This window comes from Tribolium madens, unplaced genomic scaffold, assembly GCF_015345945.1.
Source record: "Tribolium madens isolate multiple individuals breed KSU strain unplaced genomic scaffold, Tmad_KSU_1.1 Scaffold_3;HRSCAF=73;Tcas5.2_LG2, whole genome shotgun sequence".
Lineage (NCBI taxonomy): Eukaryota > Metazoa > Arthropoda > Insecta > Coleoptera > Tenebrionidae > Tribolium > Tribolium madens.
In genome coordinates, this window is record NW_025401006.1 from 14,937,724 (window position 1) to 14,952,919 (window position 15,196).

Below are 15,196 nucleotides of genomic sequence, written 5' to 3' on the forward strand. Positions count from 1 at the left end.
AGATGGGCCAATAATGCGTTTAATGTTATAAAAATAAAATTTTAGATCAAAACTGCCTATTTTTTTCCTCTTTTGAGCCAAGTTTTAGTACTTGTGTTGGTAGTATTGCAGAAAACTGTAATCCCATTTTACAGACACCTAACTTGAAAAATCATATTGTAATTTTAAAAAATCTCCTAAATTGTTAAAAAAACAGAAAATACACTTTTGTCTTGTATACTGTGTCAACAAAAATAAAGAAAAAAGAATAGTTATTAATTCGACGAATTTGAGTGTAAATCGGACGCTTTATTTCACGAGTGGTTTATCATCCACGAGTTGAATACAACATTTTTTTTCTTTAACAAGGCTTAAAACTGCTTTAAATCTGTTAAAAATAATCAAAACTTATTTACAAAGAAGAAAACCCTAAATTTTGACATTATCGAAAAATAGAGATATTTTTAACGCGTCAAAACCTATAAAATTACTAATTTGAGTTTAGTCCATTTAACAGATTTTTTAATTCTGATTGAATCATAGCACGTTTATTTGTGTATTTATCAGTTTAAATTCTTCATAAAATAGTGAGAAACGTATGAGGGGACAAAAAATTAACAAAAAAGAAGTGGAAGGTCAAAAAAAACTCATTCTGACTATTAACCAGTCATATTCTTAAATTTTTATTGGAAGTAATTACAAAAAAATAGAAAAGTGATCACTCTCTGTGAATTAAGACGTAAAATGCTAGACACACTAGAATTGTAAACTGAAAAAAACAACTTCAGTCAATAAAAATCAAAGTACTTAAATTTGTTACCTTAAATGTTGGGTATTCATTCATTAAAATAGTAACCATACCCACATAGGGTAGAAAACCTCGGGCTCTCCCAACCACGTCTTTTTTTGTTAGCCACAATTGACCCGGGGCGTACAACCCCCTATCATCAACACTATTATTATCACCCTTTGTGAGGAATTTCACTGTACCATTTTCCCTAAAAAAACTCAAATAAAACGCGGTTTTGGCCCCCAAAAACCTACTTTTCATGCAATTTAAGTACTCTATGAACAATTGGAATGTCCCTGCCCTCGACTTTGAACACAACAATCTCTCCAACTCGCACCGGCTCTTCGGGGTAATTTGTCAAAAACAACAAATCTCCCCGATGAAAAGCCGGTTCCATACTACCCGAAAGTACCACAACAATGGGGCTTTCGCTACCCGTGACTACCATTAATCCCTTCCATATCATAAGTGCCGATGATACTATCATACCAAAACTTAAAACTTGATAAAGAAACTGGAAAAAATGTGATTTTAAATTTGGTATAAATAACGCTATTTTGACTTACTTGTCGCTTATTCATACGTTTAACATCGTCGAAAAGTGTCCCTATGTCCATTTTTATGGATAATTAATAAAAAGCCCCACAAGATGGTTTGAAATCCACGTCAGAGGGGCAAACGTAAATAATTTAATGACAAGTGACATTTGACACACCAACACGACAAAAACAAAATCACTAGTCAATTTTATTAAATTTTAAAATTCAGTTTTTGTTAATGAATATTTCGGTTAGGGCTTCAGAGTCGGTTTTTTGGTCGATTTCCTTCTTGCCCCATTCCGATGCAATGCTTTGTAGGGTTTTCAAGTCGTCTAAACTCTGTTTGACTCTTGTCAGCTCCAAATTGCACATATTTTCCGTTTCGGTCAATTTTCGCTTGTAATTTTGCAATTCCAGTAATTGTTTTATAGACTGTGGTTTGAATTTATCGTACAAATTGTAACTTTCGCCACTTCCGAGACTGTAAAGACTATTTTTACTCTCGGATTTAGTCGAATGAAGAGCACACATGCATTTCAATTCCTGTTGCATTTGAAGAACCCGGATTTTTTCCATATCTTCCTTCCATAATTCTTTTTCGAGTTTCAGCTGTTCTTTCAAATTCATGATTGAATTCTGCAACGAAGTCATTCTTTGACGAAGACGTTTCTCGTTTGACTCGAAAACAATTTTTTCCGATAGTGAAACCTCGCTCCCAGTTTCACTTGACTCCGGATCGGTTTCGAGTTTTTCTTCAGACATTATTCACAATTTTCAAAGAAAAAAATAACTTGAAATGAGCCAACTTAAACGCGCGCAATTTCAAAACTGGGGTTTTTTGCTATTTGGGTTGGTTACACCGGCGCATGGTTCTTTTCGATTTTCGTGTGTTGTACTGTCAACATGAAGTGAGTATTTATCTATTTTCTCATTTATTTCAATCATCTGATGCTTTAATTGGATTATTTTTGGAGAAATTGTTGATTTTTGTGATTGGAATTACATTTTTGGTGTTTTTTTTAGGATTGGACTTTGTGCTTACAGTGGGTACAAAATATACCCCGGTCATGGGAAAACCATGGTAAAAGTCGACGGAAAGGTAATTTTACCATCTACCACACTGATTCAAGTCTAATTCACCCACCCTTTAAGTGTGGTAAATTATTGATTTGACATAACCTCACTTTCTAGACCTTCACTTTCCTCAACTCAAAATGCGAACGTGCGCATTTAATGAAGCGAAATCCACGTAAAGTGACGTGGACTGTCTTGTACAGACGTAAACATAAAAAAGGTCAAGAAGAAGAAGCCACTAAAAAACGTACACGCAGGACCCAAAAGTTTCAACGTGCTATTGTTGGGGCTTCTCTAAATGACATTTTAGCTAAACGGAATCAGAGGCCGGAGGTTAGGAAAGCGCAAAGGGAGCAAGCGATCAGGTTTGTTGTCATTTTGTGTGAATTTGGGGTCATTTGGGGACGTTTTAGGGCCGCTAAAGAGCAGAAAAAGCAAACCAAAACTGCGAAGAAAGTGGCACAACCTGCGAAACAACCTAAAAGTGCCCCGAAACAAAAAGCCGCCAAGAATGTGCAAAAGGCCGCACCGAGAGTGGGGGGAAAACGTTAATGTATTGATTTTTGAATAAAAAATTACACCTAATTTGGGTTTTTGTCAAAATCAAGCCCGTTTGTGACCACCATTATATTTTTGTTTGTTTTTATTTAAAAATTTGAAATTTTAAAATCAAATTTAATTGGGAATAAAACAGAATTTCAAACTTGTCACCCATTTTGTTCAAGCAACCAACCTGAAAAATTTTATGTTGGCAACAAAGTTACAACTAGAACCGTTAAATTGAATTTCTTTACGATAAAATTCCATTATCAAGTAAGCAAGTCTGCAAAATAAGTTTGTATACGATGGTAGAAGACAAGAAAAATGTTACCTTTTGTTTGTACTTACATTTTTACGTTTTATTTTTATAAAACAGTTGTCTCGTTTGAATTTCCCGCGAATTGTTGGCGCTATTCTTCTGTCAACTGTCATTTAACTTAACCTAACTATTTTTAAATTGAATTCTAAAGCGTTTATTTGGTTTAAATTCTTCGTAATGGCTAGTTTTAAAGAGCGATGTGTGGAATATTTCGGTACGGATGATATTTATGAGATATTAGGCGTCGAACATGATGCTACAGAGAAAGAAAGTGAGTAGGAATAATTGATGATTTTTTTCTAACTCGAATTTTTTTAGTTAAAAAAGCTTATCACAAATTGTCTCTTTTGGTGCATCCGGATCGAGTTGATGACAGCAAAAAGGCGTTGAGCACCGAGAAATTTAAAGTCCTTGGGAAGATACACACAATTCTTCAAGACAAAGAAAAGAGGAAGATTTATGACGATTATGGAGAGATTGATGAAGAAACCGATTCCAGTTTCAATTGGCTTGATTATTGGAGGGCTATTTTCAAGAAAATTGATGTTAAAGTGATTGAAGAGTATGAAAAGAACTACATTGGATCTGAGACTGAATTGCGTGATATTAAAAAGGCCTATGTTGCTGGTAAAGGCAACATGGACCTGATTTTGGAGATGGTACCATTCAGCAATTGCGATAACGAACCAAGAATTTTGGAAATTGTGAGGAAAATGGTCGATGAGGGTGAAGTTGAAGAATATCCAGGATTTTTCAATGAATCAGCAGCAAAAAAAGCCAGAAGGAAGAAGAAATATGACAAGGAGAAGAAAGTAGCAGAAAAAATTAACAGTAATACGTTTTTTTGTACCAATTAAATCTAATTATTGTGATTATTAGGACAAACTTTGGAGGAAGAAATCAAGTTAAATAACGAGAAACGTTTGAAGGGTTTTGCTGACATGATTTCAGACTTGGAAGCCAAGTATGGAGGAGGGGCAAAAAAACGCAAATCTCTAACAAATGGACAAAAAACTCCAGTAAAGAAGCGCAAAACTAAAAAATAATTATTTCAAGCATTTTTGTATATTTAATAAACAATCAACCAATCACATTCTTTTATTTAAGCAAGGTTAAAACAAATTGAGGTTATGTTGAGATGGGTACAGAAAGTGTGAAATTGCGTGAACTCGTACTTGAAAAAATCTCATTTGGTGAAGAATTGATCAAAACCATTGAAAAACACAATTTGGAAGGTATCCAAAAACTGAAACGTAAAATTCATCAAGAATTGAAATTTTTGGGACAGGTGAGTTTGTCTTTTGCCCCACAAGTGTGACTATTTTAATTTAGGTGATCAAAACGGGGAAAATCAAGAAGGAGCACATCCAATGTTCAAATTTGACCCATTTTTCCGCTGTCGTAAACACACTTAACAAAGTAGAAAAATGTCTTTGTGTGAATAAAGTCGTAATGTTGGACGATAGAAAAATCACAATTGATATAATCTGCGATGATGGTTTAACATGGATGAAGGTAATTGCACGAAATCCGAAATCGTTGAGTCAGATTTGTATGGGAGATGCGAGTTTTGGTGTTAGAAGTGTCTTGGATCATGCTGAAGACTATTTGGAATGTGCCAAACTCAATCCTTGCTTATTTCAAATTCCAAAGGTTAGTAGATTTCATTGAAATTGGCATAATAGGTGGCTATGGAGTTTCATATTTAAGTTGGTAGCCCTGCGCGTGTGCCTGATGGGGTTTTTGTTTTTCTTTGATTACTTACCTGAATGGTTTATTGCCTGCTCACGCTTTACCCCTACCATTTTCATTTCGTGCAGCCAGGTTCACACTCAAAAAATTAAAATAAAGCAATATTTTACAAAACATGGAAAAATGAGCATGACATTTGAAAAAAATAAAATTTGTATTTTGAGAAAAAGAAAAAAATTCATTACAACCCTAAAAAGCCATTCTAACCCCACCATTTTTTTACAGTCAAATGCCCTTTTAATAAGCTTCATTTTCTGCTAAAATGAAAAAAATCAATACACGGGATGACACTTGAAAAAAATAAAGTTTGTATTATTAACGAATTTTGAGAAAACGAAAAAAATTCATTCATTTTTTTACAGTCAAATGCCCTTTTAATAAGCTTCATTTTCTACAAAAATGAAAAAAAATCTATACACGGAATGACACTTGAAAAAAATAAAGTTTGTATTATTAACGAATTTTGAGAAAACGAAAAAAATTCATTATAACCTTAAAAAGCCATTGTAACCGCACAATTTTTTTACAGTCAAATGCCCTTTTAATAGGCTTCATTTTCTACAAAAATGAAAAAAATCGATAAACGGGATGACACTTGAAAAAAATAAAGTTTGTATTAGAAACGAATTTTGAGAAAACGAAAAAAATTCATTACAGCCCTAAAAAGCCATTGTAACCCCACCATTTTTTTACAGTCAAATGCCCCTTTAAAAAGATTCATTTTTTGCAAAAATGAAAAAAATTGATACTGGGGATGACACTTGAAAAAAATAAAGTTAATGCATAAGTGAAATACATTTGACCTTGAATCGCACATTTGCAACAATATAATTCATTTAAATTGTTATTCATGACAAAATTACATTGAAAACGTTAAAAAACTATCTACAATAGTGATTTGCAATTGAAAATGCTCATTTTTCCATGTTTTGTAAAATATTATGCTTTATTTTAATAACATTTTAATAATTTTTCGAGTGTGAACCTGGCTGCACGAAACGAGAGTGGTGGGGGAAATGCCACAACGCGACGCGAGCAGCAAATTTGGTCGACTGTAATTTCAGTCTTGCCAGCAAGCAGTGATGCCAGATTAGGGATTTTTTTCCTAGTTCTAGGGATTTTTCTAACAAAAAGTAAAGGATTTTTTACATTTACAGTAAAAACGTCAAGATTTTATAATTTTTTTCACATTGATGGCACAGTTTCAAAAATTACAAATTTTTTTTTAATTAATAGTTAGCGCACGCTAACGCGGAAACCAAAAATGTATTTTTTGTAGTTACATGTGTAAAGACAAAAAAAAGAACAAGATATTAGCCGTTTGCGTTTTTCGCGTTGCCAAGTTTACTAATTATTGCAGTTTTTTTAATGTTTTAGACGAATATTTAAAATTAATGCAATCCCATAATTATAAAGTATAAAATAAAGTATAAATAAAAATTAAGTAGGTATCTAAATATACAACTTTATTTGAATTTGTTTTAATTAACTTGTATTTTATTTTTTATCTCTTAAGTATATATTATTTATTGATTTTTTGTTGTTTGGAGTTAACACATTTTTATGTTGTAGGCCTATGAAATAGTATCTTTTTAATTTTTTTTAAGTAGTTTAGGGAATTTGGAAGCTACAATCTAGGGACAAGCGCTTAATCTCATCTGGCATCACTGCTAGCAAGATAAATCTTGCTAACTTCACCAGAATCTGAAGTAGGGTTCTTTAAAAGTAAAATTTTAACACGAAAATCTTAACCCCACTTTTTTAGTGACAAATTTAGTTCCTTAATATGTAAAGCCTTTTTCACATTTAAAGCGCGGTTTCCACAATCATGGCCACTGTTATGCCAATTTCAATGAAATGGATTATAAAAGAACGAATTTCAGGTGGTATTTGTTTTTGTTAATGGCGTAGGAAGTAATTTGGCGGCAAAAATCGAAAATTTGGGGATAATCGTCCAAGGTGTTCGAATACAAGAAACCGACATTGACAATGACGAGCCCCCAAACCTTGACAATTTCAAATTATCAACACCAAACACCTCACATATTGACAAAGTCAATTTAGACGTGTCAGCAATGTTGGCTTATGTCAGTTCAGTATGTAATGGAAGCGCCCATTTGTACCATTTTTCCGTCCATGTATTGGCCCAACAAGCCGAATGGGAGCGCCAAAGACCCCAAAAACCAATCCTAGACGATTTTTTCAAAGGAAAAAAACTCTACTGTTGTGAGACAGCAAGAGACAGTTTTATCAGTATTGTAAACACAGTCGGGGGGGTCAATGAACGAAAAAGAGCCGAAAATTTACTACAAAACATTACAGTGCTCCCTGATAATGCGACAGCTGATAATAAAGTCCAATTAATTCAAAAATTGACAATTGGTGGAAAAATCAAAGCGAGATCGTTGACGATTTTCACATTTGGGGACCGAATTGGGGCTGTCACTGTCACCTCAAATGATGGGTTTGTTCGCGCAGCGAGACAACAAGGTGTCAATTTTGTGGTTTTCATCCACGAATCACGAGCCCTAACTGAGCAAAAAGAACAAACGAGAGCGACTGGAATTAGAAATTAATTTTTTTTATTGAAATTAATAAACAAAATTACATTTCAAATTCGGCCAAAGCCTTAATGGGGTGTTGTGGCATCCTTTGTGACCCTTTCCTCACCACAGCTCGCACCTCTTTGGGTTTTTCCAGGCGTACCAACGGTTTCTTTTCGGGGATTTTCATTTTCCACACTATCGGTGATTGGATGTTGGCACTCTTGGTGTACTTTGTAGCGACATAGGAAGCCTTGACTGTGAGCACCACAGCATTCATTAAGTTTTTCGCGTTTTCGATAAGAGATGTCGCACTTTCGACTCTTGTTAAAATCAATTCTTCGTTATTGGTAGTTTGGACGTCACCTTTCACTTTTGCTATTATATTAATTTGGTGGGAATAAAGTGTCACACGTTCCAAATACGCCGATAAATCTTTTTTTGTTGTGCTTTCAGCACATTGCTCAGCGATTTGTTGCGTAAGATCGACTAGTTTTTTCCCAGTTTCGGAAATTTTATTCGCTGCGTTTATAACATCATTGGTGGTTTTCAATGGTCCTTTTTGACTGAAAAAAATCACCAAAATTAGCCATTTTACGACACAAAACTGGGGAATTACTTGATAAAATCAGTCATTTGAATCATTATCATTCCCATGTATTTCGCAAGTACCACGATATCATTACCAGCATCGTCCCATTTCGTCACTTCTTGATCAAAAGTTACTTTCTCGCTGTGGAAGTCTTCCACATGTTGCATTATTTTACGCTTGTCCTCTTCGGGAAGTTTACTCAACGCTTGCTGAAATGAGATTTTGAAATTTGAGAACCCTTTTCCCATCCTTGACGAGTCGCACATGTGCGCATTTATATCTAATTACCATAGCAACGCAACGAAATATGTTTGTTGCTATGGTAATGGCAAATGAAACGTCATTGTGCCCAGTGGCGGGTCACTTTTGTACTTACTCTAACAACAGTAATTCCGCCCACATCTTCGTCGTTTTCTTCGGGTTGTGCTAAAATTATTAATTAAAAGTGGCCCCAAAAATGACTTGTCTCACCTCTGGTCTCCATCGAGTGGCTCTCCTCAATTTCAACTTCTTCAGGGTCTAGGTCATCGTCGGCCTGTAATAAATTTAAAAAAAAATTCGTACATTTTTATTATGCTTACTCGATTCATAAGTACAGCCCTTCGGACTTCTCTGACTCCGTCGTGGATGAGTCTCGCCGTGTCGATAAAATCATTTTCGTCAATTTCTTGTCCATTGTTGATGATTTTGATCATCGTTTCAGTTTTCCTTTCAAAATCTTTAATTCTGTCATTTAGGACTTTAATAGCTTTCAAAACTTGCTTAGTATAGGGGCAAGAATCGTAATTGTCCATTTCAGAAGTGACCATTTCGCAAATCCTCTTGGACCGATTTTTGATATTGTCAAGAATTTCGCGAATTTCCTCCGGATTTCGGTCTTGCAACGCTGCAAGACATTGATTCATATCATCAAGAATGTAGTTTTCCAAAACTGATAAAACATCATCCACTGTTGTTATATCATCAACAGCTTCGAGTAAAATTTTCACTTGATTCTCCCACTCGTTTTTGAACATGTCCATGTTTTCTTGGGCGTGAAGACTTTGGGGCTGTTGTGCCAGAATCCGAGCTGCGTTGATCACCTGGGGGCGCAGGATTTCAACCAGTGAGACAGCATGGCGCACCATTTTGACCCCATCTTCGTTCGTGGAGAGTTGACAGACTTGGTTTGCGACTTCGACAAGTTTGGAACAGTATTGTGTGAAAGTGGAAGTGCAAATTTCAACTTGTTTGAGGTCTCCAGTTTGAGCTGCGTGATAGAGGGCTAAAAAGGGGTCATTTGTGGGGGCAAAAACAGAGGTGATTTGGTCAGCTACGGCTTTGCATAATTGACGTTTCAAACTTTTGGTTTTATTACCAATATTGGTTTTGGTTTTGGTAACTTCCTTCTCATCCATTTTTGTAAATAGATGTTGCAAGGCGTCTTTAAGTGCCTCACAACCGGTTAAAATTTTCTCTCTTCGTTCATTTTTAATACTTTCTGAGCCTGAAATAAGTTTGGCATCGTTGATTAACTCATCGAGTTGTTTTTCGAGGGTTATTTTATCGTGTTTGGCATTAATAATGTGTTGAAACTGTTCTAAATTCAATGCAAGTTTTCCTGCTTTGTTGTCGCTTCCTCCCTCCTCAAAATCCCCTTTTGCGACTTTACTAATCGTGCTAACTGCCTCACAAACTTGCCTCAAAACCTCCTCACGATTTTCCCGCGCTTCAATGATTTGCGAATGCGAAATATGGACTTTAGTCGCTGATAGAAGCATAGTTGAGGTTTTTTTGAGGATGGCTCTTGCCGCAGCTAAATCATCTTGCATTTGAGGATCTCCCAAATCGTGTTGGCGTTTCGCCGCTTGTTGGATCAAATTATTGGCGTTTAGTGTGAAATTTTTGAAGGTTTTGTCAAGCTCGGAGTGTGATTTTACCTCTCGGAGTTTCCTCAAATCAGCTTCGACACTTTGAGTGGTTTTGAGGAGGAGTTGCACGTCGAGCATATCAGCGAGGATTAAAAGACGCGTGACGGATCTTAGGAGATTTCGGGCGGATTTAATCAACTCGCTACGTTGGGTGGTGTTGCAAGGGTTGGCGACGAAGTCGCCAGATGCCCCAATCATGACTTTTCCGGTAGAGCGAATTTCCTCGATCACTGTTGTTAGTTCTTGGGCGACTTGGGGGTTTTCATCAGCGATTTGTTGGCCTTTTTCCATGAAGTTGGTGATTGATTTTTCTAAAACACTCACAAGAACTGTGGATTTTTTCGATTTGCCACGCCTTTTTTTGGGGGATTTCCCCGGATCCATTAGAGTTGTCACGTGGTACACTAGGGGTTCGAGTTGTTTTTCCACAGCTTTGGATTTCACTTCCCAGTCTTTGGGGTCCCATTTTAATTCGACTTTTGCACTCATTGCGACTGAATTAACACACCTTTCACTATTTTTTGATGAATCAGAGATAACAAACTCTCCTAATCGAGTCTTATCTTGTTTGATTACGAAGCACGTTCAAAAAAACAACATTTGTTTCAAAAGAATTTTATTATTTACAAGTTAGGTATTTAATATCCGTCATCAGACCAAGTGATGTTATAATCGCAATAGTGTTTTTTCAAAATATCAACAGTAATCTCATGGTTTGCTTTACCATAACCTTGAGAATACCCATACACTTTGATATTTTTTCCCTCTGAATCGTGATTAATTCGTCCACCTCCCAAGACTTTTGTACGCCAATCTCTGATAGTTTTCGCTGATTTTAAATTTTGTAATTCTTCGGTGACTTTATCGTTGATATCGGAGTGATAAGGACATGAAGCATATCCTCTTACGATGTTCTTTTCCTCAATTTTGCCATCAGTGTTGGGACATGTGAGTTTGATAAGGATGTACTTGAAGACGCCGTTTGGGTCGATATCAGCGTCGGGGACTTGGGGAATAACAGACATGCTTCCAAAACTAGAAAAAAAAACAAGGTAAGAACTGATAAACACAAGTATTGCGACTTGTTTAATTTAGAAAACTAATTATTATTAGTAAGTTATTACTTACCACCGGTAATGACACAATAACCTCGCTTTTGGGAAATTTGACAACAAACAAAATTGTGACATTTCTCGGTTTGGGGACTTTGGAATTGTTACGTTGAATGTTATTTTTTATTTAGACAATTAACTCTCAGCAAAAATTATTAGATGATTAGAATACAAGTCTAATTTTGTGCTTCAAGTTTAAAATAGTATATTAAAGAACAAGTTTTATAAGGGTTGATTATTTTTGTCGTCTAGAGAATTTTGTGTTTGTTGGTATCGATTGGTGACACTCGGCGCCCACCTGATTTTTTGAATTACTTCTGCCGTCTGTCATAAAAAATAAAATTTACAAATTATTATAATAATTACAACATAATAATAAATAAAATATGAGCCAACAGAATTTAGTTTGCACTCAAAATTCGTTACCTGATAAGTCAGAAGCGGCATACAAAAACTAAATAACCCTAAATTTATTAAAGACAGTGTGACTCCTACTGAGAGACGTTAATAATTTTTTAAATGGAAATTACCAAGTCAAAATTTTGGTGAAAAAATTGGTAGCAGCTTGTCTCCATAGCCACAAATTTTGATTGCTCTTATTTTTGTCCCTAGAAATTTTGTTAAAAAATTATGGTTATGTATTCAAATTGAGATGTCAAAATTTTGACTTTTATGAATTTTGTGTGCGTGTTTGCTCTTTGAAAGCGCTATAATTGAATACCTGAGGACAGACATCATTACCTAAGGTCTAAAGACTATTAATTTTGACAGAAACACACCGCAAGTAAGTACAATGTTGTGGACAAAAATGAGATTCTTGCTACAAAAACTTTGAAGAAAAAGGATGTTTATACAGAAAAAAGTTATTTAGCAAAAGATACAAGTAGGTATTATGATGATTGGCAATAAATTTTGTGTAATTGATTGAAATGAGCTCAAAGTTGATGCATTTATAAATTCTTCTTCAGCTTTAGTTTCAAAATTGTTACTGTTTCAACTTGTTCCTCAAAAACGATGCACAAGACACTAATTTAATTGCGTTCTTTCTGAGGTTCTTTCTTATTCATGTTTATTTTGTATTCTTGTCGATTTCTTGCTAAAAATTAAGAATATTTAGCAAACCTGCATTACAAATTGCGTCTACATTTTAACGGGCCCTTTTTTTAACCTCCTGCTTGCGAACTATTCGTTTCCAAATTTCGAAAAACTGTTAGTGTACCGAACTTGTTTCTTTTTTGGTGTTTCGTCTCTAAATTTTCTTAGACGATTTTTTGTGTTGACGTTTAATGACATTGTTTTGAAATTAATTCAAAAAACCGGAACTGCCAACTTCCTTTATTAAAATTACCATGAATGAATTTACTATTATGCCAACGTTAAGACTGTTTGGCATTTCCATTTAAAAAAAACAGACTTTATTATAAACGCAAATTAGAAAAAAGTAGTAAAAACACGTAATTTTTACTAGGGATTTTAGGTTTTTTGTAGTGCAGCAGGTAAGATGACAGTTGACAGAATTTTTTTCTTCAGTTGTGTTGTGTGCGTGTACAATAATGGCTGCTACATTAACCCCAGAACAAGAAGAAGTAAGTATTTTAATTATTTTTCAGTTATTTTAATCATTAAGAGTCTCATTTAAAAGAGTGTTGAGTGAAATTATCATTTTGTGTGTAAATTACGACTCTTGAACATAAAACACGACTTTTGTGTAATTGGTTAAATTATGGAATTGTGTTTTATATTAACTTCCCACGCAAATTAGTCATTGTTGCGTTCATTTCATTGCTCAAAAATCACACTCACGATGAGATGTGATTCAGATTTTATCGACTACCTGTGGAGTCTTGTTGATATTTTTTTCTCCAACCCTTACAAAAAATAGTAATAATGACTGGAACACCTCTTTTCGAGATGAGTCTTTTACGGCCCCCGTTTTAGCCGCGGTGTTTATTTATAATGAGGACGCAAATAGAAGTTTCCGGCCCGAGTCACAACTCACTTCCTGTTTCAGGCAACGAAAGATTTCATCGAAAAAGTCAACGCGAAATATCGTCGAAAATTGGGTCCAGTTTCATGGTCTACAGCCGTTCGTTTTCTCTATGCTCGAAAATTCGACGTTCTTCGAGCTTTAGTACTTTTCGAACAACACGAATTGACACGACAACGTGAAGGCCTAACGTCTTTTGATCCACTAAAAGAACCACTTCAGTCTGAATTACTTACAGGGAAATTTACTATTTTGGTGAGTTTTTTTTTGCTTGGAGTTTGGTTATTTTTGTATAATTTTCCAGCCTAAAAGAGATGCCACCGATGCTGCAATAGCTGTGTTCACTGCACATAAACACACACCGGCAAATACCACCCATCAAGTCACACTTCAAGGTGTCGTTTATCAACTAGATGTGGCATTGCAAAATCCTGTCACACAAAAAGCCGGAATTGTGTTCATTTACGACATGTCCAATTCGAAATATTCCAATTTCGATTATGATTTGTCGCAAAAGATTCTCACTTTATTGAAGGTCAGTATAAAACGTGACGAAAATAAATGTTTTCAACTTAATCACATCCTTTATAATTGTTTCATTCAATTTAATTAGGTAAAAAGAGGTTTGTTTCACCTTGACGATGATGCAATTTTATTATTATGACTATTGTTTGTTTTAAATTCGTTATCTTTTAATTGTGTTGATAAAATTCGTTTTACTGCATTCTAAAAATAATTTCTCGATTTAGCTTAATTTAAATTCACATAGATTCAACACAAAGCCAATAATTGCATGTTAATTGTTTCAAGGATAATAATAATGATAATAACTTTATTAACGGTAATATGCTTTACATTAAGTAATGATAAAATTATAATAGAAAACAAATCACATATAAACATAATTAAAGAATACTAAATGACTAACTCAACGAAACTTTTAGACAACGCTTGAAACTATTAAAGGATTTAAAATTAAAAAAGTCCAACTTGACACTGTACATGTTACAAATTCTTTAAAGGTCATTTAGAGGAGAATTAAACAGATAATTATTGTGTGCAAACGAAATTTTGAATAATTGGTTTGATCTACTATTATACTGTGGAACGTGAAAATTAATTAAATTTAGTATTGAAGTATCATTAATCGAATTATTTAAAAGTTTATAAACAAAACATAAAGCCTGATATCTTCTTCTAATTTCAAGTGTAGAAAGAGACAAATAATTTAAGGAAATATTGTAATTATGTTGCACATAATAAGGCAGTAACCATTTTATATATTTAAAAAGCTTTAACTGTATTGCTTCAAGCCTACCAACATGAATTTTGTAATGCGGATTCCAGATTATCGAACCATATTCGAGGATTGAATAGCATTTTGATGGAATTAAAAATTAAAAATTTTTTAAATGATGAGGGTAGGTATACAGTGAGCGGCAAAATTATAGAATAATCTTATTTATTAAAACTGAAAATATTTTGTTTTGGAAAAATGCTCGAACAGGTCAATTTTCTTTTTAAAAAATACAAACTTTTTAACTTGATTTAAAATTGTATCTTTGTTTTTTATTGATATTATTTCACTTTTTGGATATTTTTTTTAAAAAAACTTTATGTAGTACATAATATTTTGGTGTTGCCATTTCGACAATTATCTATCGAATTCGCTAAAAAAATAGGAATTTCCATTAAAAAAAATGTCGCTGCCGTCATTACCCAAAAACCAAAAGGTGTAGAATTTTAAAACAAGTTGAAAATTGTGTATAAGGTGTTGTAGCGAGTTGGTAAAGTTCATTATTTAAAGAGATATAAACTTAATTTAATTAGATATCTAAGATGTGGCCCAAAGAAAATTACAATTGATGATTTCTTTTTAAATTAGTAAAAACTAAGGAAGTATCGAGAGATCAAAATAATTTGTCCTTGTATCCGAAAACGTATGTCCTGTGCGTATGTCTGTGAAACGTCAAATAAAATGACAAGTGAAAAGGTAAAATCCCATGATCAAAAAGATAACTAAATTTATGATTTACCTTCAAAAAAGAACGGTCTTATT

General features: G+C 34.1%; 8 protein-coding genes across 9 annotated transcripts in view; 4 read left to right on the top strand and 4 right to left on the bottom strand.

Moving 5' to 3' along the window:
* Nucleotides 1-632: 632 nt before the first annotated feature.
* Nucleotides 633-1,493, bottom strand: LOC123007097 (signal peptidase complex catalytic subunit SEC11A). The gene is made up of 4 exons (XM_044402141.1): nt 1,336-1,493; nt 1,024-1,283; nt 800-977; nt 633-748 (listed from the first exon to the last, which is right to left on the bottom strand). The coding sequence occupies exons 1-4, from the start codon at nt 1,384-1,386 to the stop codon at nt 698-700; spliced, it is 540 nt and encodes a 179-aa protein (XP_044258076.1). The 5' UTR covers nt 1,387-1,493; the 3' UTR covers nt 633-697.
* A 5-nt stretch (nt 1,494-1,498) lies between these two features.
* Nucleotides 1,499-2,116, bottom strand: LOC123007098. Its single transcript, XM_044402142.1, has one exon. The coding sequence runs from the start codon at nt 2,068-2,070 to the stop codon at nt 1,534-1,536; it is 537 nt and encodes a 178-aa protein (XP_044258077.1). The 5' UTR covers nt 2,071-2,116; the 3' UTR covers nt 1,499-1,533.
* Nucleotides 2,117-2,147: 31 nt separating this feature from the next.
* LOC123007099 (60S ribosomal protein L24) lies at nt 2,148-2,967 on the top strand. Its single transcript, XM_044402143.1, has 4 exons — nt 2,148-2,216; nt 2,332-2,407; nt 2,500-2,747; nt 2,796-2,967. Exons 1-4 carry the CDS (start codon nt 2,212-2,214, stop codon nt 2,932-2,934), a joined length of 468 nt encoding a protein of 155 aa, XP_044258078.1. The 5' UTR covers nt 2,148-2,211; the 3' UTR covers nt 2,935-2,967.
* A 371-nt stretch (nt 2,968-3,338) lies between these two features.
* LOC123008209 (J domain-containing protein CG6693) lies at nt 3,339-4,330 on the top strand. The gene is made up of 3 exons (XM_044403898.1): nt 3,339-3,512; nt 3,560-4,072; nt 4,121-4,330. The coding sequence occupies exons 1-3, from the start codon at nt 3,419-3,421 to the stop codon at nt 4,285-4,287; spliced, it is 774 nt and encodes a 257-aa protein (XP_044259833.1). The 5' UTR covers nt 3,339-3,418; the 3' UTR covers nt 4,288-4,330.
* Nucleotides 4,316-7,883, top strand: LOC123008208 (UPF0415 protein C7orf25 homolog). Its single transcript, XM_044403897.1, has 3 exons — nt 4,316-4,529; nt 4,574-4,894; nt 6,877-7,883. The coding sequence occupies exons 1-3, from the start codon at nt 4,380-4,382 to the stop codon at nt 7,567-7,569; spliced, it is 1,164 nt and encodes a 387-aa protein (XP_044259832.1). The 5' UTR covers nt 4,316-4,379; the 3' UTR covers nt 7,570-7,883.
* LOC123008206 (catenin alpha-like) lies at nt 7,559-10,572 on the bottom strand. The gene is made up of 5 exons (XM_044403895.1): nt 8,710-10,572; nt 8,600-8,663; nt 8,505-8,554; nt 8,156-8,337; nt 7,559-8,102 (listed from the first exon to the last, which is right to left on the bottom strand). The coding sequence occupies exons 1-5, from the start codon at nt 10,525-10,527 to the stop codon at nt 7,598-7,600; spliced, it is 2,619 nt and encodes an 872-aa protein (XP_044259830.1). The 5' UTR covers nt 10,528-10,572; the 3' UTR covers nt 7,559-7,597.
* A 65-nt stretch (nt 10,573-10,637) lies between these two features.
* Nucleotides 10,638-13,530, bottom strand: LOC123008210 (14 kDa phosphohistidine phosphatase-like). Of its 2 annotated transcripts, none has more exons than XM_044403900.1 (2): nt 13,374-13,530; nt 10,638-11,073 (listed from the first exon to the last, which is right to left on the bottom strand). In XM_044403900.1, the coding sequence occupies exon 2, from the start codon at nt 11,061-11,063 to the stop codon at nt 10,677-10,679; it is 387 nt and encodes a 128-aa protein (XP_044259835.1). In that variant the 5' UTR covers nt 11,064-11,073; nt 13,374-13,530; the 3' UTR covers nt 10,638-10,676. The 2 variants fall into 2 exon arrangements, with proteins under 2 accessions (XP_044259835.1, XP_044259834.1); XM_044403899.1 differs by lacking the exon at nt 13,374-13,530 and adding an exon at nt 11,167-11,403.
* LOC123008207 (tyrosine-protein phosphatase non-receptor type 9) overlaps nt 12,628-15,196 on the top strand; it is a 10,727-nt gene continuing 8,158 nt past the window's right edge. Inside the window, exons 1-3 of the mRNA XM_044403896.1 lie at nt 12,628-12,736; nt 13,162-13,392; nt 13,442-13,672. Of these exons, the coding sequence (XP_044259831.1) occupies nt 12,704-12,736; nt 13,162-13,392; nt 13,442-13,672 (495 nt within the window). The 5' untranslated portion in view covers nt 12,628-12,703. The remainder of the gene's footprint in view (nt 12,737-13,161; nt 13,393-13,441; nt 13,673-15,196) is intronic.